This window comes from Sesamum indicum, linkage group LG2, assembly GCF_000512975.1.
Source record: "Sesamum indicum cultivar Zhongzhi No. 13 linkage group LG2, S_indicum_v1.0, whole genome shotgun sequence".
NCBI lineage: Eukaryota > Viridiplantae > Streptophyta > Magnoliopsida > Lamiales > Pedaliaceae > Sesamum > Sesamum indicum.
In genome coordinates, this window is record NC_026146.1 from 6,254,130 (window position 1) to 6,279,488 (window position 25,359).

Consider the following 25,359-nt stretch of genomic DNA (forward strand, 5'->3'; position numbering starts at 1 on the left):
GTGGGGATGCTATCCGCCAAGTATGAAGTCATTCCGAGGACGTTTGGGCAAGGAGATATAAGCGCGACGATCAGGCGCCACCCTGCGTGCGAGCAGGAGAGAAATGTGTGAAGCAGAGTGCTTTATCTTTGGAGATTTGCAAAACTGTTTCTATGGCGAGATCCTTGGAGTGTTGGGAACACCTCCAATATGTTTCAGAGGTAGACGGTTCCGTTTGGGTAGGAAACGACGACGATCTTCAGAGTCTGCCAGTGCAGTGGCGAGACTGTAATTTCAGAATATTGCGTGGGCAATTCCTCAGCGATGGATGATCGGATGGGGCTGAAATTCAAGAGTTATGATGTAGAAGTCGTAGGCTACACTACGGTTCAAGCGGCACGTGATTTGGACATCGGTTGAGGGAGATACGAAAAAGGTGCGCTCCTCAACCCCTTTCAATGTCTACTGCTGGAAATAGGAAAAACTTTCTTAAGCCTATTATAAGGGGGGTATGATGCGGTGAGCCCCAGCCGGCCCTCCCCGTGCACGACGGCAGTTGCGGTAGGCAACGTCGGCACTAAATGAGCATCTCTTGGGGGCATGTTGGGGGCCTCCAAGGGCCGGCTCTAGGCATCTCAAAGGAGTGTTTAGAGTCCCCGAAAGGCATGGGAACCGAACGGGCAGCGTAGGGCCAGGACGGCCTACGTTGGGCACAAATGCGGCCGAGAGGTTCCATGTGACGTGCAAGGTTGCTCCGCGGGCTGCGAGATATTTGGGGCAACACCTCTCGTGTGAATGGGTGATCGAGGCAAGCACTCCAAGACCTCGTGATCCAACTCATGGCACGCGCTATCGGGTTCTAGCCGTCCATGGGGGTCCGTTGGCCAAGATAAGCGGTCGTGGGGCGACGCCGCACTGTGGGCAAATTATGTAGCCACGCCGAAAGGCAAGAAGGCATGTCGGGCATGCCATGCGGGATCAAGGCAGGATGTTGGCATATCATGTGGGCCTCGGACTTAAGGTGCGGTTCTACTCGGGCGAGGCATAGAAGACGGCCACGACGAAGGCGTGCGCCAAGGATGCCCCGAGTGTGTGTTGGACATGAGATGGGCGTTACGGGCGCATGCGGAGCGCCGTAATGCCGAGGCGGAGCGAGGATGCTCCTTGCTATCGAGGGATGCGTCGGCGGGTTCCGAGATTGTGGGCGAAACGCATGGCGGCAGACTAGCTAGTCGGGGTCGGCCGCTAAGAGACGCTAAGGCGTGCGGGCCGAGAGCCTCGGCGAACATGGGCATTTTGGATAGGCGAGCGCAAGGGCACGCGGTGCCGCGCTGGGATGCGTTCAGATGTCGTGCTAGCGAGCTTCAGTGTCGAAGACACGCGACGAGCAGTCGGTAAACTCTGAGATGTGCGAAAGCTGGTCGAAGGTTGGGTGAAACCTGAGACGCCGCACGGGCGAAAAATATATTCCGCTGCGTGACAAGAGAAGACGTTTGATGTAAAGATTTCAAATGACTCCATCTTAAATGGATTTGAAGTCCATCACAATACGACATAATATAGTTCAAAATGAAAATTTAAAGACTTGTAATGTTTTATGGCGTGAATTTATTCATATTAATCTGATAATTCTTTTATTTTGAATTTAAAATTTTCAATCCAAACATAACACCGATGAATTTCTCGTTCTTCCTTTCAATAAAAATAATGTAGTATGTGTTTTATTTATAATTTTCTAAAAGTAAACAATACTAAAAAAATAGGGCATTCGTTTTAATCAAACAATAGTAAATGTTGGTATATATGTATTTATAGGTACAAAAATAAGTATAGCTATTTCCGAAATCTATACCATTAGCAGCCAGATGTATGATCGCCCGATTATGATAGCTCCATTAGCAAAATGGCCCGATGTATGAGTCGGGTAGGAGCTCCATTTGGTAAAATCATGGGCCAGGGCATGGATATTGACATGCCACTAATAACTTCAAAGTAGAAAAACTAAACCTCAAACACTCTGTTTTAAACATATTTTATTTTAAAAAAAAAAAAACCGTCCTGCACGGATCGGGTAGGGCTGTCCTACCGACCCGACCCGATGATTTAATTTAAAAATATCAGATAATTCGAAACCTAAAATTTTAAAAAATTCTGGACAAAATGCATAAAACTCCTCTGTGTTTTACAAGGTCAGCAAAAAATACCCTCCTATTTTCAAAATAGGCTAAAAACCCCATCCTGTTTTATTTTAGTTAGCTCACATGCCCTTTTTAACACTTGCACTAACGATGTTACAATTTTCCCCTGTTTGACCGCTGTATCCCTGATGTACTTAATGACTTTTGACTATAAGAAAAAATATTTTTAGCTATTGTGCAAAAATCGTAGTAAAAGGCCAAAATTCATAATAAAAACTTTTTCGCTACGAGTTTTTGTCGTAGGGAAGATTGGCGTAGCAAATGCTTCGCTACGGACAAAATTCGTAGCGAACCAGTATTTGCTATAGAAAATTAACATTTGTTACGATATTGTTTTCGTAGCGAAAACAATGACAAAAATCACCGCCTTTTGCTATGGTTGTCCAGTTGTATCCATCACATAAATATTTACTACAAAAAAGTAGATTTCATTACAACGGCAAATTCATAGTAAAAGCAACCACATAAATCATCACCTTTTGCCACGAAGCTCCAATTGTACCAATAAATTTAGACTTTAAATTTGCATTTTTTAGTACAATTATCTTGATGCTGATTTCAATATTTATTATTTTTATTTTACTGTTTTATTTGAATTAATGATTAAAAGTATTCCTAAATTATCATTATATTTAAAGATAAAATTACATTAAAACTAAATATTGCATATAACTAAAGGAATATCATAAGATAATTTGTATTTTCTAAGTTCCTTGAATTGATATTTTAACTTGGGCATTTCTAAGCTAATTATTGTTGTATAGGCCATCTAAAGCCATCTAATAGCTATAATTGTTATGGATTACAGATTAAATGAAAGATGAAAAGAATCAAAACAATTACAAGACAAGAGTTGTGACATTAGCATATAAGATTGAAATTAAGAAAGAAAAATAAAAAGGGATCATGTGGAACAAAATTAAACTCAAATTTAAACAAAAACTCAGGATAATTATAGTTTTGGTCCTCGTATATTGCTACTAATTTATTTTTATTTTTTAAATATATTAAAATTTTATTTTAATCCTTCAACTTTTAAAATATTTACAGTTTCGATCCTTAGGCCTAATTAATGATCATTTTACCCTTTTCAAAGAAAAGATATAGTCAAACTATCTTTTTTCTAAGCTCATGATCAGGCCCAACATACTTTCGAAAATAAGATTAAGCCTGCATAAATCCATACACTAGAAAAAAAGTTACTGATGACTACAATATTAATGGTTATTGCTAAAAACCATGGTAAATAATTATTATTAACTACGGTTAAACAAAATTGATTGAAAAAACTAACTTCCCATCATGAAAAAAATTATTTGCCATGACTGAGAGCCATGACAAATATTTTAGCCACCTTCGCAAAAACCACAGTTAACAACCGTTCCGCGGCAATGGTAAATTACTATTTGCTTCGACTATTTGTTATTAACCATGACAATTAACCATAGTCAAATGTTATAATTCTTATAGTGAATTTTTTCTCGCCTTGTTCCAGGAGTATTCCAAATTTTCGGTTTTACGGACTTTCTCCAACCACACTACTTGAAAATATCGAGGATTTGAATACCCAGAAATAAGGCAGTCAGAGAAATGTATGAATTTATAAAGGCTTAATTTTATTCTCACAAACATGTTGGGCCTGATCGTATAGGAAAAAAACAATTGGTACTATACGTTTTTTTAAAAAGGCAAAATGGTGATTAATTAGGCCTACTTTAAGTTACAATGTGGTCATTAAGTTGGCATTCAATTGGAAAAACGCTTTTATTTAAGTTACTTTTTCTAATCAACCAAATTGTGCGAATTGATTGACCCTTCATCATTCAGAATTACCAAATTATCGGCATTTAATTCCTTGATTGATAAGACAAGATTCAATTGCCATAAATACTTCAATTCCATATACGTTTGTAGAATTTCTATGTGAAAATACACAGAATCTTCTTGTAATTAGGAAGGAGATGATAAATTTTCTCCAGCACATACCCTAATATATGTGTATAAATACCTCTAATTGGGTGGCATCTTCACCCACACAACAAACCAAAACCATAGCAAATGGCTCAAAGACTGCCTTATCCTCCTTGTGCAAGTTCTGGGTGCTCCAAAGGTATAATATTCGTTGTAGTTTGTAACTCAAAAAATACATTCTCCTAACTGTTGTTTGTATCAGAGTTGTGTTGTTCTTTCTGATTATTAGATATGAATTTTGAACATAAATAGGGTACAAATCCATATGGCCTGACGTAGTCGGCATGGATCGCACTCAAGCCAGAATCATAATCGAGTATGACAACCCGTTGGTGACTGTCGTTTTCATGCGCCAAAATCAGGGACGGCTGACGGATCACTGCTGCAATCGCGTCTATGTTTTCCATGATGACCATTACAGAGTTTTGGCCGAACCCTTTGTGCCGATGGTAGGCTAAGGATGACGAGTTGGGATCAGTAAAGAGGAAGAAATAAAAATAAGTTGAATAAAATTACTTAGTCGATGTTGCTTTTTTTTTTTATATGGAAGAGGGCTTTGTTTTGGTAAAATATTTTTAGAAAAGAAGTCGTGATTTCGTGGGTTTACTTTGTTCTTATACAACTTGATTAAATTGCCTGTATGGTACATAAAGAGTTTATGAAAAAATTATATACATAAAATGAGCATGAAAGATTAAAGAAAATAATAATGTAAAATTACTTGAAACGTATTGGTTATGGTCAAAATATGATCCATGGATTGTCAATTATTCCAAACTAAGTAAATAATTACACTTAAAATGTACGTAATTTGTGTTGCAACTTGGTATAAGCTCAATGGTTAGTTTAAGTCTCGTGTGTCTCAGACTCTGACATCAGGGTAAAGATTCGAGTGAAAATTTTTATGTATATAGTTTCAAACTTTCCAGTGGCAAACAACGGAAAACTAAACTGGAAACCATACATGGACAACATCAAAAGCATAGGCAAGGTAGTATTATAAAAGGAAAGCGCTCGAGGACATCAGCAACATCAAGGTCCCAACTCTTTGTAATATTTTGAGAGAATGTTTGCTTTTAAACTCACTAGAGGTAGCTGGAAAGATTTGTCGTAAAACAGTTAATATCTTGAAACAAAAATTTATCCAAGCAAACAAGTGACATAAACGAGTAAATAAAAAATTATTTCTTAAACTTATAATTATGAGAATTCTCTATCTTTCTATGTGGTTTATCATTATTATTTTTGTAATTAATAATGGAATTTAACCTCAAAAGCTTCTCTTAAAACAAAAGAGCTATGTCAATTCAACAAATTAATTGTTAAGGAGGAGTTGTTTTCCTTTTCAAATTACAATATATAACTTTCAAAACATAAGTGCAACTCTATTGCCAATTAAAAATTAATGCCAAACTCAAAGAGAGCATTTTGATGAACTTATAGAAATTTTTAATTTTAAAAGTAAGTTGTTAGAATTAAGATTCATTGGTTATTACGTGAAAATGCAGTGAATCATATGAAAACCATATCACTAAGAGACATACCTTATTAATATTTACAAATAAAATATATAATTATAAATCTTGAAAACCATAAACAAAATTCACATGGAAAACTACTCATAAAACTCTTGAGTTTAAGCTAATATTTATAAATATGAAATACGTATCTATTATTTTCTTTATAGGGTGTATGACAGAAATTTTCATTGCACAAGAAAGAGTAACGAGCAATATGAGGTATTATTCAGAAATATACTAATATAGAAGAGAAAGAATCAGCAAAAGAAAGAGTTACCAGAAAAGAAAAGAAGATTTCCGTAGTGATGAGGATTTTATTGCCAAATTATAGAAGGACAATCTTTCGTTAAGGGCAAAATGGGCATTTCATCAGAGGTCGCTGGTCGCTTCGGGTCATGGTGCTGGCAGCCGGGCCAAGTTGTTCGGATCCGACCCGAATAGGTGGAGCCATAGGACAATGCTTAATCAACGCATGAATAGTTCGGGAAACGACACGTGTCGGGTAGTGGGACCCGTTTAAGTCCTATAAATACCCAAGCTATATTGAGAAGAGGTACTTTCAGACCCATTATCTTAAATCGCATATTGAGATCGTATTATTTTCCTTCGATCACCACTTAACTTAAGCAGGGTCGTCGTCGGGGACGAACCCGACTAGCTTAACTTTCCTGTTTTATCCTCAGGCCCCATCTCAGATCTGGGGAGGTGACGCGACTTAGATCGCAGTCGTTGATCAAGGTCGCATAGAATCGAACTGGATCACATAGACAACAATGTCACAACAATGTACAAATGGAAAACACCAGTGACTGAACATGTACTGATTGTGAAAACTGAACCTTCAAAGATATAATGGAATAGTTTAGCAGCTAAAAACTTGCAACCCAATTACCACATGTGGACATGTAGTCATTTGACAATCAAACATTGACATAATCCATGTCCGCAAAACCATTTTTATCAAGCTGAAAATTGGACTAAAAGGCCTGAGAATGATTTATATCTCTAGATACCTGGCAATGCAAGAATACAACACTCATATTTCAATCTTGAAGGAGATAATATCTTGAACAGCGTTCAATACAGAAATACACTCAGATTAAAATGGTTCTGACAGCAACATCAAAATACCAACAAGTCTAAAAATCCTGACAAGGAGCACTTAATATTGAGGAGACTGAGTGGATTGTCAGCTTAAAATTCATCACAATTCACAGTAACAATATCTAATTACACTGCTTAATGACAATTGACACTTGTTATCCATCTCATGATGGAGTAGTGCTCTATACCATAAACCAATTTCATAAACCAACAATCAGTCCATGATGCCTAAAATACTCAGTAGTTGTTTTGCTTGGTATTTCATTGATTATCTTTCAAAGTTTTGGATTAATCTTTGTACATGGTCACTTGTGTGTATAATTGTGATTGTGTTTGTGTCTGTGTAATACGAAATGGACATGGTGAAAGAAAGTTTGAATATGTTAAACGACCACCTCATCATTTAGTATCACGTGCAAACTCTGCGTGCAAAACATTTTTCTTTTTTTATATATGAATGGATGCAACGAGATTTGGGACCAAAATCTCTTGTTTGGCTTGTATGGTCGTGCTCTGATAGGATGCTAAACAACCGTATCATCTAAAAGTTTAAACTTTTAAAAAAGATAATTGTTTAATATTAATATCTTGTAAAGATTTTCAACATAATCTGTAGGAGTAGAAAGGAAAAACACTTAAAAGGTGTTGGAAATCCTGTTTCGTTGTATATAATGTTTTCTGGTCTATGTACTTTTGGTTGATGGTTACAGCATAGTTGGATTGTGCAGCATAAAGGCTTTTGGGCATCAAGACTTCCACAGGGAACAATTGTGACGAGGAATCTAACTTACAGGGATGGAAATGATTGCAGCTGCTCGTGTTTTTTGTGTTCTTGTGGCAGATTTATTAGAGAAAAAGCTTCAATAGATTTGACAAAGTTTGGTGAATTACATGCAGTAAAATCTCAAGCAATGATTTGATGGAGCCATTGATTGCTGAAGGAATTATGAGGGCTCTGGCGGGGTCACCACAATAGGACTCCTCACGTTGTGCTTGCCATTCTCTTCCACCCAAGTGATCGATCCATGATTGATGACATACTCATCGTAACTCTTATAGCGTATGGTTAAAGAGAATCTTTGCTTCTCATTTTTCTTCTGAAAGACTAATTTCTCTGGGGATACTGTGATCACAGAATCCTTTGGCCTTTTCACCTTTACTTTGTATGTAGCAGCACCGTTCCCAACGTTTGTGACAGTTCTTTGGAATTTCTGGGTTAGAGTAGTTCTTTCTTGTAGTGGGTCATATAGTGCAACGAATGCTGGGTAATTAAGATCAGTGGATGGGCTCGAGCAGTTGTAGGTTGATCTTATGATAGATTGAGTTTGTTCACGAGTATAATTCAGGGCACATACCAGATTTACATAGTCTTGAGCAGTGACATCATATATAAGTCCTGGATCAAGTGCACGATTTGGATCAACTTGTCCTGCTCCCATGTCCAACGGTGTGGCAATGTCATAACGATGCCCCATGTCTTTGATGGGTTTCTGAGTGTTATCGATTGGATTTGCAGTGGTCATCATGGCTGACCGAATAGCAGCAGGACTCCACTCAGGATGCGCAGCTTTCAGGAGTGCAGCAACTCCAGAGATATGTGGACAAGCCATTGATGTGCCTGACTCTAGATTGTAGTCACTAGACAATTGTATGTTGGAACCGATATTTGCTACACTCGTGTATGGATTATAGGCGGCTAATATTAATACACCAGGTGCCATTATGTCGGGCTTCAAAATGCCTGGATAGCTTCGTGCTGGACCCCTTGATGACGATTCAGATACAGCTGGAGCAGGTCTTGGCTCCTTCCCCAGGATTGTCTGCTGGAAGTTGATGCTTGCTGTTGGTTCGGAGCTATTTGAGGCATACCTGATCACACGTTTTCCTTCTTTGGGGGTAATTACAACACCAGGATAAGGAAAAGATGTGGATCGAATTATACTAGTATCTTCAGAAATAAAAATAGCTGCCAGGGCATTTGATTGAGAAACATAGCTGATTTGATCAGAGAATTCTGCAGTATCAAAAGATTGGATGCAAATGATGATAGCAGAGGGAGCTTCTGCCAATAGTTCAGCTGAACTGCAAGCTGATAAGGTCTTATTGTAATAGAGAGGCAAGTTTCTGATTGTTGCCCTTGCAGGAAACATGGTCCAGCCCGTGATAGTCAAACCGTTCCCCAGCATCAAGATCCCAGCAAACCAGCGATCAACTGTTCCTGATGCTGCTATCACTGCCCAAGGGATTCCCTCGAGTAAAGTTCCAAAATTTGGACCACGATTTCCTGCCGAAACAGAAACAAGGATGCCTTTCTCCATTGCACCAAATGCAGCAATTGCAATAGGATTCTCATACAAATCAATTGTTTGGTAACTTAAAGAGATCGATAAGACATCAACGCCATCAGCAACCGCCTGATCAATACCTGCAAGTGCATCAGACTCGTAGCCTCCTTCATCCCAAAGGACTTTGTATATGGCCAGCCTAGCATGAGGAGCTACCCCTCTTGCTGTCCCTGGAGCATAGCCAAAGAAGGAAACATCCTTGACATAATTCCCAGCCGCAATGGAAGCGACGTGTGTGCCATGACCATAGGTATCTCTTGTGGAGTTCATACTAATTGTACCATCAGGATTGGCTGCTAGAACCCCCTGATTGAACCATCTAGCTCCAATAATTTTCTTATTACACAATGATGAATTGAAATCTTGGCCCACCACACAAGCCCCCCTCCACCTTGCTGGAACTTCAGTCATTCCTTCATCCCTGAAGCTTGGACTTTCCGGCCAGATACCAGAGTCAACGACACCAATAATCACATCTTTCCCATATTGAGATGCTGGCCATATTCCGGAGGCAGTGTTCAGCCCAAGAAATTTGTATGTATGAGTGGTGTCAGGTGTGACGGGCCGGTCAACATGAGCCGAGAGGAGACCGGGTGATTTCCTCAAGGATTCAAGCTCATCCTTCGACATCACTGCACTGAATCCATGAAACGCATTGTCATAGCTATGGACCAGCTTCGGACCGGGCTGGTCCCCATCCGATGACTTGAGACCGACCGATTTGATGGATCCCAAGATACTAGAGTACCAATGGTGGCCACCGGAAAAGGCCTTGGGCATGGAAGACTTGTCCATATGGACAATATAAGTTGATCTTTGTGCCGAAGCATGATGAGCCAAGAGAAACCATGAGAACAAAACTAGAGGAACTGCCTTAACCAGCACCATTCTCCTCTGAAATTTGGTAGCATAGGATAAGATCTGGTCTGAATTTACTATATCATATAGTGAGAAGGGGCAGCTTTCTTTAATAACCCATACTCATCTTCCTAAGTGTCTGTTTTTCTTTTGAATATTTTAGTGACTGCAGGAATAAAATTCACATGGTGCAACATTTTCAATTCATTAAACAAGACTTTTTTGAAGCATCCTTGATATTGGTAGGGCAGCCATTGCAAGCGACGGACGAATGCTGCGCGGAATTTCTGCTGTTGGGCCAAATTCTTAATAAATTGATCATCAGAAAGTTGGCTGCTATGCAGAAAGAAGGAAAAGCAAATTGTAATTTGTTTACCAGAATAGCATCATAATTGTCACGAGGAGTACAGGAAGCAATTAATTCTAATTAAGGAGTGCAAAATTAGGTAGAAAGAGAATTAGATGGTAACTAGTTCCCTTCCAGGTTTAGAATTTAAAATAGGCTTATTTTTATGTTTTCGTTGCGTTCTCGTCGGGTTTTGGACCATACCCATTCTTTCACGTATGACGCTATTACTCATTATAAAAAAAATAATTGACACCAAATATGAATTTGTTATGGCTAATTACTATGATCAAAGTGAAAGAAATTGTACTAAACATACATTAAGTAAATTCTTTTTATTAAATGATACACTAAACATACATTAGCTTAATAATTATTAGTTACTTTGTTTTTAAGAAAATCAGTTTATTTGAATTTTAAAAGACCTTGGATAAATTTATGGTGACTATATAATATTACAAAATAAAATAAAGTAAGAATAATTGTAATAAATATGATTGGTCAATTATGGTTTATTTATATTTTAATATGTGCCAAGTTGGTAATTCTTATATCTATGTCATAATTTATTGAATAACCTAATTAATAATTATTTTTACAGTACCTATTACAATATTATTAGTAACTATATTAATAAAAATATAGCATGTAATATATAAAAAAATTAGAAGATTATTGGAATCATTTACACTTTCTATAATAGAATAAACGACGTTTATCTATGGTTGCGTGTCCTTTTTTTCTTCTTGGTGATGTTACACATTTTGATATTTTTACAAGGAGCAATTTTTTCGTACATTGTTGAAAAGATCAATCTTGTGTACTAATATTTTATTTTATTATATTAGAGATGATAAAAAAAATCATTTAATGTACCCAATAATTACACCTCAAATGCTCAAATGACATTTTAGTCTATCTTAGTACAAAAAGTGTTCAGTTTACATGATAAGTAATTATAATTGATTCTCATTTTTATCTTTTAACCTATGTTACTCCTCAAAATGCTTGTTTTACATGACAATTCATTTAAATAATTTTATTTATCTTTTGACCTATTATAATATGCCAAGTGGTTTAATTAATTCCTGTTTATATCTATGCTGGAAAATTTTTCAACGATAACCTTTCAATTTTCACGTTTTTGTTTTCTAGTCATTTTTCTTGTTATCATAAAGGTAGTCTGATCTAGTATGCGTATTATTTATTGATATGAGTGCATTTTACTATAATTTCAAGTGGTATTTTGCTTTTTTTTGTGTCAAAATGCTCCTAATTTGCAGTATTAGCTTATAATGGATTGATGAAGTGAAAAAGGGAAAAAGAAGTCAAAAATTAAAACTTGACGAATTAGAAGGATGAGTTAGGCGTAGGAATGTGGCTGCAAAAGGAAGGTTCAAAACTTGATTTCTGAAAAGATTTGAAGCTGATTGAGATACATTTTGATGGTTGCGGACTATAATTGTTGGAGAAACTTCTTAAAGACAACAGTTTTAATTCCTTTAGTCTTTTAGTTCAATTAGAAATTTACCTTTTTCAGTAATTAGATAAATAGTTAGTATATCTACGTGATGTAATTGACATTAGAGACATCTTTGAACCTTTGGATCTTGGATATCTGCGTTTTTATAATACTTTCCTCTTTTCTTTTTATGTGTTCTTCTATAGGCATGTCTAGTTAAATTCTCTAATTTCGAATAAAGACTCGGTGAATGCGTAACCCCTATGAGTTGCGATATCTAATTTTGTACTTTCTACTATCATTCGTGTTGGTATTTATGTTATTCTATGTGCTCTTATTACGAATAATCTGATTTATGAATGATAGGGTCAATTGCTAATTGTCAAAAATATTTACCTAATCAATTAAACTAGTGGTAACGCAATATAATTGATTATGCAGTAGTTTTCGATTATGTTGTGGGGAATGCACAATCTAATTTAAATAAATCCTCGTAGGAATTTTATTGGAAGAATTGGGCCTTTCTAGTTCTTAATACTGTTGGTAAATTAAACATTGAGTACGTTCCCATTTATTATTGTTTACTAATAGGGATTTAGTCAACGGACATTTCTTAACTATGGATAAGGTAAAAAAAAAATGAGGTTGTTAGGTCGTACCAATGACTATAACTAATTTATCTATTATGAATAATTGTCATCTTTGCATCTATGATCAACCGTTGAATTGAACATCGTCCTGTCTTTTGCTGGAATATTTCTCTCATATTTACTTCTCTTTTAAATACTCTTTTATTCTAATTAATTTTAAACTTAGATTTTAATCAAAACCGCCCCTTTTATCTTCACTTCTACTCTAAAATAGGAATCAATTTGAAACAAATTTCTATGAATTCAACCCTATTCATTACTTTCACAAGTTTTTAGTAGGATAATATTTTTGATGGCTTCAACACACATTATTTATGAGCATAATATACAAAAAAAAATGATATGAGTAAATAAGTATAATGTGAAAAGTAATTAATAGAAATAAATATGAATAATGTGAAAGTAATTAACAAGAATAAATATGAAAAATGTGAAAAATAATTAATAAGAATTAATAAGTATATTATTTTATATTTTTATACTTAAAATAATATTACAAGATTAATTTAATCTAAAAAAAGAAAAAAAGCTTTTTAAGTGACTCATAATAAAAGATATATAGATATATAAATATAGATGACGACAAGTTGCTGCAAGTTTGCTCGTCCCTAGTTGTTTAAATGTGTTTATAATTTCAGTTGTACGAAAAATTCTAGTTCAAATCAGGTGCACATGCTAGCAAAGTTGATCTATTTTTTTCCTGCCAAGATTCCCAAAACACTGCCACAGGACTAATCACATCAGAAGGATTTGTTTGAACTTTGACATAGTTCACACAATTCTTTTCCTCATATGATAATTATTATTGACTAAACATTATAGAGTTGGAAGAATTGGCTGGTCAGATGATGATGCTGACAGAATTAGCTCACAGACATGAGCATTTAGAAGAGTGATCCCTGGAGATATTCAGAGTTCTACTGAAGAAACTAGTCATTATTAGTGAGTAGACACCACAATGGGACTCCTCACTGTGTGGTTGCCATTCTCTTCTATCCAAGTGATTGAACCAGGAGCGAGGACAAACTCACTGCTAATCGTGTAACGAATAGTCAATGAATAGCTCTGCTTCTCGTCTTTCCTTGTGAACATTAAAGTCTGGGGTGAAACGGCGATAGTGGAACCATTTGGTTCTTCCACCTTGACTTTGTATGCAGCCGGTCCGTTCCCTACATTTGTGAGTGTACGCCTGAATTTCCTTGTTGACGTTGTTGTTGTTTCTTGAGTTTCATACAGAACAATAAAAGATGGGTAGTTTAAGTCAGAGGATGGAGTGGAGCAGTTGTAGCTTGATCTTAGGATGGTTTGAGTTTGTGCAGTTGTGAAATTCATGGAACAAACAAGATCGACGTAGTCCTGCATGGTGGCATCGTAAATGAGGCCTGGATCGAGCGCACGGTTTGGATCAACTTGCCCTGCTCCAATGCCTAAAGGAGTGGCCACCTGATAGCCAAAGCCCATATCCTTGATCGGTTGATTAGCGTTATCGAGTGGATTTGCAGTGGTCATCATGGCAGATTGGATAGCCGCAGGGCTCCACTCGGGATGAGCAGCTTTTAGAAGAGCAGCAATTCCAGAGATATGAGGGCAAGCCATTGATGTGCCGGACAAGAGATTATAGTCGCTTGACAGCTGTATGTTGGTCCCGATACTCGCTCGGGAAGAGTAAGGACTGTGTGCTGCTAAGACCAAAACTCCAGGTGCCATTATGTCTGGTTTCAAGATTCCAGGATAGCCCTGGCCGGGGCCTCTGGATGAAAAACTTGCCAGGGCCGGAGCAGCTCTCGGTTCTGTCCCAAGAACTGTTTGCTGGAAATCAATGGATGCTGTTGGTGTATCGCTATTTGTTGCGTAATCAATCACCTCTCGTGCTTCTGAGGGCGTAATTACGACTGCAGGGTGACGAAAGTTGGTGGAAGTCTCTAATATACTTGGATCTTCAGAAATGGCGATGACTCCTGGGATATATGTTGTTGCTAAATCATTCATCAGAAACAAGAAACTAAGATGATCAGTTAGGTTGCATATAATAATACTGCTATGAGGGGCTTCTGCCAGTAATTCTGTTGAGTTGCAGGCAGATAACGTCTCGTTGTAAACAATAGGGAAGTCTCTGACTATCGCTTTTGCAGGCAACATAGCCCATCCAGTGATTGTTTTACCGTTCCCGAGCGTCAAAGTGCCAGCGAACCACCGATCAACAGTCCCTGCTGCAACTACGAAGGCCCACGGGATGCCCTCGAGCAGAGTTGCAAACCCCGGGCCGCGATTCCCAGCCGAGACAGAAACAAGGATTCCCTTTTCTCTGGCACCAAACCCGGCTATTGCAATGGGATTCTCATACAAATCTCTCCTGCGATAACTTAGAGAAATCGACAGTATATCAACTCCGTCGGCCACAGCCTGATCAATACCTGCTAGTGCATCAGACTCAAAGCTTCCTTCAAGCCAGAGTACCTTATATACTGCCAGACAAGCTCGCGGGGCAACCCCTCTGGCCGTTCCAGGTGCATAGCCGAAAAACGAGACACCGTCAACATAGTTTCCAGCAGCTGTGGCCGCAACATGCGTGCCGTGACCAGTTTCGTCCCTGGCAGAGTTCGGAAAAATCTTAACTCCAGGATTCGCCGCTCGGACTCCCTCATTGAAGTACCTAACTCCAATCAGCTTCTTGTTGCACAATGACGAATTGAATCCTTCACCTTCCTGGCAAATTCCCCTCCACCTTGCTGGAATTGCAGTCATACCATCATCTTTAAAACTCAGGCTCTCGGGCAACACTCCAGTATCAACAACTCCGATGATCACATCTTTTCCGTACTGAGATGCTGGCCAGAGCCCTGTTGCTGTATTCAACGAGAGGAATTTATAGGTGTGGGTGGTGTCTGGTATTACAACCCCGTCAGGGTAAGCTGACAGGAACCCTGGAGACTTCTGCACGGCTTCCAGTTCCGGTTTGGACATGACTGCACTGAATCCATGAAAGGCATTGTCATAAGTATAGACGAGCTTCGGTTCCAGGTTGTCTCGATCAAGTGATGTCTGAGCTACTGATTTTGCAGATTGAAGCACGGAAGAATACCAGTAATGGTGGCTAGAAAATGCCAAAGGCATGAAAGATTTGTCCATATGTACAATATACGTACTTCTTTCAGCTGAAGCATGAGGAACATGATCAGCCAACAGAAACAAAGAAACCAGAATCTGAGCCAATAACTGAAGCAACTGCATTTTTTTCCATGTATGTGAATAGAAAGAGGAGAGAAAGATCATAAGATGATTCATTCTTTCAACCCAAAGAAAGCATTGGCGTCTGGAATTTCGAGACTTTCTTCCTCAACTTCTGCTCAATTATGACACCTTATCTTCTTCATATGTGGCCGAGAATTAAATCCGGTTAGGTGCACGAGTGTGTTGGGTGTGTGTAAAAAAAAACGACAACCAATTATATAAAACCGGTACTATATTTGTTGTTGGTGTAGTTCAAAACGAGAGATAAATCACTCTGATAAATATATTAAACTTGCTATATGATTCGTTACTCTCAATAAGAACTTTCCTTTCCAAAGCAATTGGCGACGGAATAAAACATTTGAATAATTGATTAATAGGCAACAGTTGGGCAGATAGGTAGATACATGCATTTTAATGGGACCTCAGGTCCACAAGCGTACCACACTATGTGACCTCTACACATTATGATGTTCAACAGCTCCTGAGATATATTGCAAGTCACAACTGTTAGGGCATGTCTGAAAATTCTGGCCGACAATCAAATATTACTACAATCTCGTTGGTGAGGGATAATTTTGCACTCTCTTTTATGATTCTTTCTTTAATATAAGGGTAAATTACAATAACACGTTTTGTATAATTATAAATACTTTCTTATTATATGAAAGATTATAAATACCGTCCTAATGTTTGATAAAATTATGTAACCTTAGATGGAAGTATGGAATTGTCAACTTTGTCCTTACTGTATTTTTTTATTTTCTTTAAAAAATAAAAACTTATAAAAAAATCGAACGGGATGGATGAAAATTCTTTTAAAATTATAAAAAACAATCCACTTAATCCATAAAAAAAATAATTTTTTTAAAATAAATAAAATTTTAATTTTTAATCAACAAGTGCATTTTGTTCAATTCACTATAAAAAATGGATGAAAACCTAATGAATGTGGCTAATTGTTAGATGGTCGTTAAAATTAGGGAGTTGTTGGTAATTTTTCGAACAATTAGGGATATTTGTAACTATGCCAAATCTCAAGAAAGCTGATTGTAATTTACCCTTAATATAATTACTTTCTTTCACTTGCTTTGTGTGCACAACCTAATTTAAGTCATTCTTGATTGTTCTCGATTTTTTGACAAATATATATAGTGCACTTATATATATATATATATTTTTTATACGAAGGTATGAACTACTGATAGTTGATAACTCCATTACAAGTATCATATAATTTGAAATAACTCGATTATAGTAGAACAACATCCTACCATATAGCGGGTTCAAATTGAGCTAGACCTTATTGGCATATATATCTATATCTATATCTATGTCTATATATAAAAATATAAATCTCTCATGTGTTTTGTTCCTATTGTGAAAGGACTTTTATATCCTTGCTTGAGTAATTTTTTAAATAATAAATCAAAATTAGTTCTAGAAGATAAAATTTTATCAAAAGAAGACTTTTTAAGAGTCCTAAATTCCAATTCCTCTAAACTACTTGGACACTAATGATAAATATATCCAATTAAAATATATAAATAAATAGGCAAATACTATTTCTATGTGATTAATTTATTGAAGTCATTTTTAAATATTAAAAATATTAAATCATTAGGCACAATAAAATGTAAAATGAATAGTATTTAGAATAATGAGCAACGAAGACCAGAAAACCATCTGATTCAACCGACTCCAAATGCGACAGAGATTAGAGACCTCCATTCTTTTACTAGCTAGATTTGTCAACATTTCGACAGGCCTTCCAGCAAAATACTTCCATCTTATTTGGAACATGACGATTCCATAAGAACTTCGGACCAGTCAGCCAGGCTGCTTCAGAACACCATGTACCTGAAGCTGAGGGACAAGTTACTGCGTTTTTGTTCATCCCTTGTTGTTTCCAAGTGTATATAACTTGCAGCAGTTGCACATGCTAGCCGAGTTGATCTATTTTTTTCTGCCAACGTTTCCAAAATACGGCCGCAGGATATTTTATGGAAGTAAACAAACTTGTTTTCATGTACTTACTAGCACGAATCACATCAGGAGGATTTATTTGAACTTTGACATCGAGTTTAAAGAATTGGTTGCTCAGATTATGATGTTGACAGAATTAGCTCAAAGTCGTGGGCATTTAGAAGAATGATCCCTGGAGATAGTCAGAGTACTATTGTAGAATCTAGTCAATGTTAGTGAGCAGACACCAGAATGGGACTCCTCACTGTGTGCTTGCCATTCTCTTCTATCCAAGTGATTGAACCAGGAGCGACGACAAACTCACTACTAATCATGTAACGAATAGCTCTGCTTCTCGTATTTCCTTCGGAACATTAAAGTCTGTGGTGAAACGGAGATAGTGGAACCATTTGGCTCTTCCACCTTGACTTTGTATGCAGTCGGCCCATTCCCTACATTTGTGAGTGTACGCCTGAATTTGCTCATTGACGTGGTTCTTGTTTCTTGAGTTTCATACAGAACAATAAAAGACGGGTAGTTCAAGTCAGAGGATGGAGCGAAGCAGTTGTAGCTTGATCTTATGATGGTTTGAGTTTGTGCAGTCGTGTGTAATTCATGGAACAAACAAGACTGACGTAGTCTTGAATGGTGGCATTGTAAATGAGGCCCGGATCGAGTGCATGGTTTGGATCAACTTGCCCTGCTCCAATGCCTAAAGGAGTGGCCACCTGATAATTAAAGCCCATATCCTTGAAGGGTTGATTAGTGTTATCGCGTGCATTTGCAGTGGTCATCATGGCAGATTGAATAGCTGCAGGGCTCCACTCCGGATGGGCAGCTTTTAGAAGAGCAGCAATTCCAGAGATATGAGGGCAAGCCATTGATGTGCCGGAAATGAGATTATAGTCGCTTGGCAAGTGCATGTTGTTCCCCATACTTGCTCGGGAAGGGTAAGGACTGTATGCTGCTAAGATCAAAACTCCTGGTGCCATTATGTCAGGTTTCAAGATTCCTGGATAGCTCTGACTAGGGCCTCTCCACGAGAAGTTTGACAGGGCCGGAGCAGCTCTCGGTTCCATCCCAAGAACTGTTTGCTGGAAATCAATGGCTGCTGTTGGTGTATCACTATTTGACACGCAATCAATCACCTGTCGTGCCTGTGAGGGCGTAATTACGACTGCAGGGTGAATAAAGGAGGTGTACTTCTCTAATATACGTGGATCTTCAGAAATGATGATGACTCCTGGGATAGATGTTCCTGCCGAATCTTTCATCAGGGACGAGAAACTATAATGGTTATCAGTTATGTTGCATATAATGATGCTGCTATGAGGGGCTTCTGCCAGTAATTTTGTTGAGTTGCAGGCAGATAACGTCACACTGTAAACAACAGGGAAGTCTCTGACTTTATTTCTTGCAGGAAACAGAGTCCATCCAATGATTGTTTTACCGTTCCCGAACGTCAACGTACCAGCGAACCACCGATCAACAGTCCCCGCTGCAGCTACAGAGGCCCACGAGATTCCCTCGAGCAGAGTTGCATAATTATATATAATTAACTTTATATAAATATTAAAAACAAGAACAACATCATAGTTTAAATAGTTACATTATTTAATACTTGGATAATGATGCACCTTCTCCCTTCAAATTTTCAAAAATAGTACTGACTTATTGCAAATTCTAGACCACGCCAATTATATATATATATATATTATATAAAACAATAAATGTTGATATATATATATATATATATATATATATTCAACTTGGGGAGCTTATTTGATAGGAATGATGCAATAGAATGGGAGCTTATTTAGTTGTTATGATGTATCAATTGAAATAGAGCTGTTAGAAGTTTTTTCCATTGATTTTTGGAGCGGCATTTGGGACGATACATTTAGACATTATAGTTTTGTCGTTTACTCTCGTCCGAAACACCATCTCAACTTGAAATTTTGCCACTACTTTTTTGACGAACAACCATAAGAAATTAGATCCTCGGACGACCATCGAGAATAAAATTTATGACGTAATGGAACGTATTCTATCAGAAAAGTCATCATAAATAGTTAACCAAAAAAATACACCGACCAAATTGCGGACCATTAGGGACGGACAATTTTTTATGTCCTATTTTCTGATGGAGTTTCTGACAAATATTTTTCTTTCGACGGATATGGCGAGACCCTCGTTTGCCGATTGAAATCAGTCGGAAACTACCCCATATTCGCTACGAATCCATCCAAAATTGCGACGGTTTCTTCGACTAATTTTGCCGTTCGAAAATTCCCCACTAAAATAATTTTTTGGTAGTCCATACATAAAGATATCTATTTAGGAAATCAATTGAGTATATAACAATCGTTATAAATGAATTTATGTATTAATCAATGAAATCTTATCAAAAAGATAAAATCTAAGTTCAATGCTTCAACACAATATATCTTTCGTTGACCAATTGGAAATTTAGTAATTTTAGAAATTAATTTATATAATTCACTGATTTAATAAAATCTTATCACGAATTAAAGTCTAAGCTCAACATTCAAAATAATATGTTTTTGTAACTAATCTAAGATGTTAATTAAAAGATTATCGGAAGTGAATAATTAGAATTCAATCAAGATCTTCATTTACCCTCAAAAAAGATAAAATTAACAAGGACAATTAAGTCCATTCAAAAAATAAAAGAAACATTCATATACCTACAATAGAATAAAACAAACAATAAATAAATAGATATAGGTAGATAGATTGTACACATCATAATTTCATGTATGATTATGACAGGATTAGCCCAATATCATGAGCATTCAGATTAAACCATCTTGATCTGGAAGACATATTCAGAGTCGTAGGCGGATAAATTAAAGAAAATTCTTACTCATATCAGGTTTAATCGAATCAAATGAATAATAAGTTAGTGTAATACACTTGTCATCTGCCACTTTTATTAAATTGTGGTTCAGGTCCAGGTCCGACAAAATTCAATTTACAATAGAATTTTCAAGAAACTAGTCTTCGTTCACTCCCGGAGACACCACAATCGGACTTCTTACAGTGTGCTTGCCATTTTCTTCAATCCAAGTGATTGAACCATCTGTGATGACAAACTCACTGTTACTCCTGTAACGAATGGTCAGGGAATAGCTCTGCTTCTCATATTTCTTTCTGAACACTAAAGTCTGTGGTGAAACGGTGATCGTTGAACCATTTGGCTCTTTCACCTTGACTTTGTATGTGGCCGCCCCATCCCCTACATTTGTGAGTGTCCTCTTGAATTTCCTCGTTAATGTCGTTCTCGTTTCTTGAACTTCATACAGAGCAATAAACGTTGGGTAGTTCAAGTCAGGGGACGGAGTCGAGCAGTTGTAGCTTGATCTTATGATAGTTCGAGTTTGTTCAGGTGTGAAGTTCATGGAACAAACAAGATTAACGTAGTCTTGCACTGTGGCATCGTAAATGAGGCCTGGATTGAGCGCACGGTTTGGATCAACTTGTCCTGCTCCAATGCCTAAAGGGGTTGCAACCCGATAATCAAAGGCCATATCCTTGATGGGTTGTTTGGTGTTATCGAGTGCATTTGCAGTCGTCATCATGGCAGATTGGATAGCTGCGGGGCTCCACTCGGGATGAGCAGCTTTTAGAAGGGCAGCAATTCCGGAGATATGAGGGCAGGCCATCGATGTGCCTGACAAGAGAGTATAGTCGCTCGACAGGAATATGTTGTTTCCAATTCCTGGCCCGAACGAGTGTGGATTGTATGCTGCTAAGATCAAAACTCCTGGTGCCATTATGTCAGGTTTCAAGATTCCAGGATAGCTCCGCCCAGGGCCTCGCGATGAGGAGCCTGACAGGGCCGGAGCAGCTCTCGGCTCTGTCCCAAGAACTGTTTGCTGGAAGTCGATGGTTGCTGTTGGTGTATCACTATTTGATGTGTAATCAATCACCTCTCGAGCTTCTGAGGGCGTAATTACAACTCCAGGGTAACGAAACGAGGTGGATCGCAGTATGCTTGTATCTTCTGAAATTATGACGGCTGCAGCGACATTTGATCTGGATAGATCATTCATTAGGAAAAACAAACTAGTACTTTCATCAGTTATATTGCATATGATGATACTCCGGTCAGGGGCTTCCGCCAGTAATTCAGTTGAATTGCAGGGAGATAAAGTTTCATTGTAGACAAGAGGCAAGTTTCTGACTAAAGCTCTTGCAGGGAACATAGTCCATCCAGTGATTGTTTTACCGTTCCCTAGCGTCAACCTACCAGTAAACCACCGATCAACAGTCCCTGATGCGACTACGAATGCCCATGGTATCCCCTCGAGCAGAGTGGCAAAATTCGGGCCGCGATTCCCTGCCGAGACAGAGACAAGAATTCCCTTTTCTCTAGCACCAAACCCTGCTATTGCAATGGGATTCTCATACAAGTCTGTCCTACGGTAACTCAAGGAAATCGACAGTATATCAACTCCATCAGCCACAGCCTGATCAATACCTGCTAGTGCATCAGATTCATAACTTCCTTCATCCCACAGTACCTTATACGCCGCCACCCGAGCACGCGGGGCAACCCCTCTAGCCGTTCCAGGCGCATAGCCAAAAAACGAGACACCATCAACATAGTTTCCAGCAGCAGTGGACGCCACATGCGTGCCGTGGCCGTCATCATCCCTGGCGGAGTTCATAGTAATCGTAACACCAGGATTCGCCGCTCGGACTCCCTCATTGAAGTACCTAGCTCCAATCAGCTTCTTGTTGCACAACGACGAATTGAATTCTTCACCTTCTTGGCAAATTCCCCTCCACCTCGCGGGAATTTCAGTCATACCGTCATCTTTAAAACTCTGGCTCTCCGGCCAGACTCCAGTATCAATAACTCCTATGATCACGTCTTTCCCGTACTGGGATGCTGGCCACAGCCCTATTGCTGTATTCAACGAAAGGAATTTATAGGTGTGGGTAGTGTCCGGTATTACAACACCGTCAGGGTAAGCTGACAGGAACCCCGGCAACTTCTTCAGCGCTTCCAGTTCAGGTTTGGACATCACTGCACTGAATCCATGGAAGGCACTGTCATAAGTATAGACAAGCTTCGATTCGAGGTTGTCTCGATCAAATGATGTCTGGGCTACTGATTTTACAGACTGAAGCATGGAAGAATACCAGTAATGATGGCTAGAAAATGCCTTAGGCATGAAAGATTTGTCCATGTGGACAATAAACGTACTTCTTTCAGCAGAAGCCTGAAGAACATGACGATCAGCCAACAGAAACAAAGAGAGCAGAAGAATCAGAGAAAATAACTGAAGCAGCTCCATGTTTTTGCCTGTATCTCAACAGAAAGAGTAAATCGAATCAAGCTTTTAACAGAAAGAAAGAACTGACGGCAGCATTTTAGAGACTTTTTTCCTCAACTTTTGCTCAAGAATCACACCTTATCTTGTTCAAATCTTGCTGAGTCATTACTCACGGAATTATCAAATCTCATGGTACATTTCTGCTACTAACATATTAGTGCAAGTAACAGCTCAATGTCACTATGACAGTGACATCCATGATGTTAGTCTTTTGTTTACCGACAATCATCTATGGCTTTGTTTGGAGTTCTTTCAACGCAGGTTTTGTAAAATTTGAACCAATGACTTTTGGTTTTGTGACAGGTCTTGAAACGTGTATTAAAAAATGTGACGAGTGTTTGGTATTAATTTCCGAACGTTATGTTTGGAAATTAGCTGACATCAAACACTTGATGTCTTTTAACCAGTTCAAAAACTAGATGAAGATTGAAGGAATTTTTTCTTGAACAAAGTGAAAGACCAGTTGAAATCCAGCTGAAAAACCAATCTGAACATTCTTCTAGTTTTTCCTTAAACAAGTTAAGAAAATTCATCTAAGCAATGTAAAACATGGAAATGCTATGTTTTAGTCTTTACCCATCAACCCTTCACGGTTGTACCATCTCCTCTTGATTAGTCAAGATAATCGCATTTATTACACACGCTTCTTCTCATCAATTATTAGGTAATGAACACTATCACTGTAAGAGAAACTCCTTTAGTGATGGAACATAAAATCTTAAAAAATAGGAGGATCAGGCTAATGGAGTCCATCAATAGGCAATCACACATCAACCCCACCAAAGATGGCTTTTTGGGGAATAAAGTAAGCAGGATCAAGGACGACGGGATCCAAGGCTTGTAAGTTTTATTGTTCACTGTTTATCAAACATAATCTTAGTTTGGCCATCCGGAAGAAAGATTCCTCCGACCACTATACATGTGAAAGGTTACAAGCCGGGGCTTTCATAAGTCAAGTAAACCTATAGGTGCAATTTACCCCCATGTGATACGATAAATGACCAAAAAAAAAATTATGAAAAAAAATTGCAAATTGTCTTATATATTTTAAAAAAATGAAGAAACTTATCCCTTTATCTAAACCATTAATACGGACAATTTACTAATTTTTTTTTAGAGGAAATTTTTTGATCATTTCGCATAAATAAATTGCATTCCCTCTCATGTAATCCAATAAGAATCCACCAAATGAGTTTGGGTATATTTTAATATATATATAACTTACTAAAAATATCCTTTTCAACTAAAATGTAGAAAATCTCTTTAATTAACATTATTTCATCCATGAAAGTTACCAATTCATATTCTATATAGCAGCAACCACATGGTTTCCTACAATTATTGTAACATTTTAACTTCAATTTAATATTTAATTGAAAAAAATTATAGCAAAATGTTAAAACAAGTATGGATTTAATTATCTTTTCTATAATTATAGTGAAATCTATAAATATTATTTTATATAATTTGTACACGCATCCTAATTTGAATAATTAATACCCCAAACTAGACATTATTTCAAAGTACTAGTCAAGGTACCACTATATATATATATGGCCCTCCATATAATTTTCACTAGCCCCTTAGATATATACCTGGTTGGTACAATCATCTTACTTATATTATATCTTATTACCTATGTAATTTATATTGTGCTGATACGACATAATTCATAATTTTATCCAATTAATATAAGAAAATTTTATTTTTTTGTATAGTTTAGTTTCACAAGAATAATTAAATTAATTAATGTACAAATCACATTGATATTCCCTAAAATTGAATCTAATTACACAAACAACCCATATTCTCAACAAATTACAAATCCACTTTTTAAATTGTAATTGTAATTGTAATTTACATCAACACCTACTCAAGTAAATTACATTAACACCCTCTGGCCCTCTCAAAATGTATATTTGTAACTTTATAGAGGATTTCGGTATTTATATAATTTAATTTAAGGTTCGTTCGGTTCAAGTGAGAGGGATTGGTAAGAATAATAGTTTTGCTTTAACTTGTTTAGTATGATACGAAGAATAGTAAATCTCAAATACTTCTCCTTGTTTGGTACAAGAAAATGGATTGAGAAAAAAAATTAATTTTTGTAATTTTATTAATTAACCAATTCTATTTATTTTATATTAGAAATAAACAAGTTAATATTATACTCAAATATTTTTAGTACATAAAAATTTAAAAATCTTATTAATAGAAATATTCCTCAAACAACAAGAAAATTTTTTATTAATAAAAATATTTATCAAAATGAGTGTTTTTAATTTATTCTAAAACCATTCAATTTAAATAAATAAAAATTAGTATCAATCCCCTCAAATAAAGAAATTAAATTCAAATTTAAAG

The 25,359-nt window shown here is 37.2% G+C and overlaps 3 protein-coding genes across 3 annotated transcripts; all 3 read right to left on the reverse strand.

Annotated features, from left to right (window-relative positions):
* LOC105155480 (subtilisin-like protease SBT1.9) lies at nt 7,593–10,247 on the reverse strand. Its single transcript, XM_011071358.2, has one exon. The coding sequence runs from the start codon at nt 10,003–10,005 to the stop codon at nt 7,717–7,719; it is 2,289 nt and encodes a 762-aa protein (XP_011069660.1). The 5' UTR covers nt 10,006–10,247; the 3' UTR covers nt 7,593–7,716.
* Nucleotides 13,107–15,794, reverse strand: LOC105155481 (subtilisin-like protease SBT1.9). The gene has a single exon (XM_011071359.2). It carries the CDS (start codon nt 15,716–15,718, stop codon nt 13,373–13,375), a length of 2,346 nt encoding a protein of 781 aa, XP_011069661.1. The 5' UTR covers nt 15,719–15,794; the 3' UTR covers nt 13,107–13,372.
* On the reverse strand, nt 20,500–23,198 carry LOC105155482 (subtilisin-like protease SBT1.9). The gene has a single exon (XM_011071360.2). The coding sequence runs from the start codon at nt 22,954–22,956 to the stop codon at nt 20,647–20,649; it is 2,310 nt and encodes a 769-aa protein (XP_011069662.1). The 5' UTR covers nt 22,957–23,198; the 3' UTR covers nt 20,500–20,646.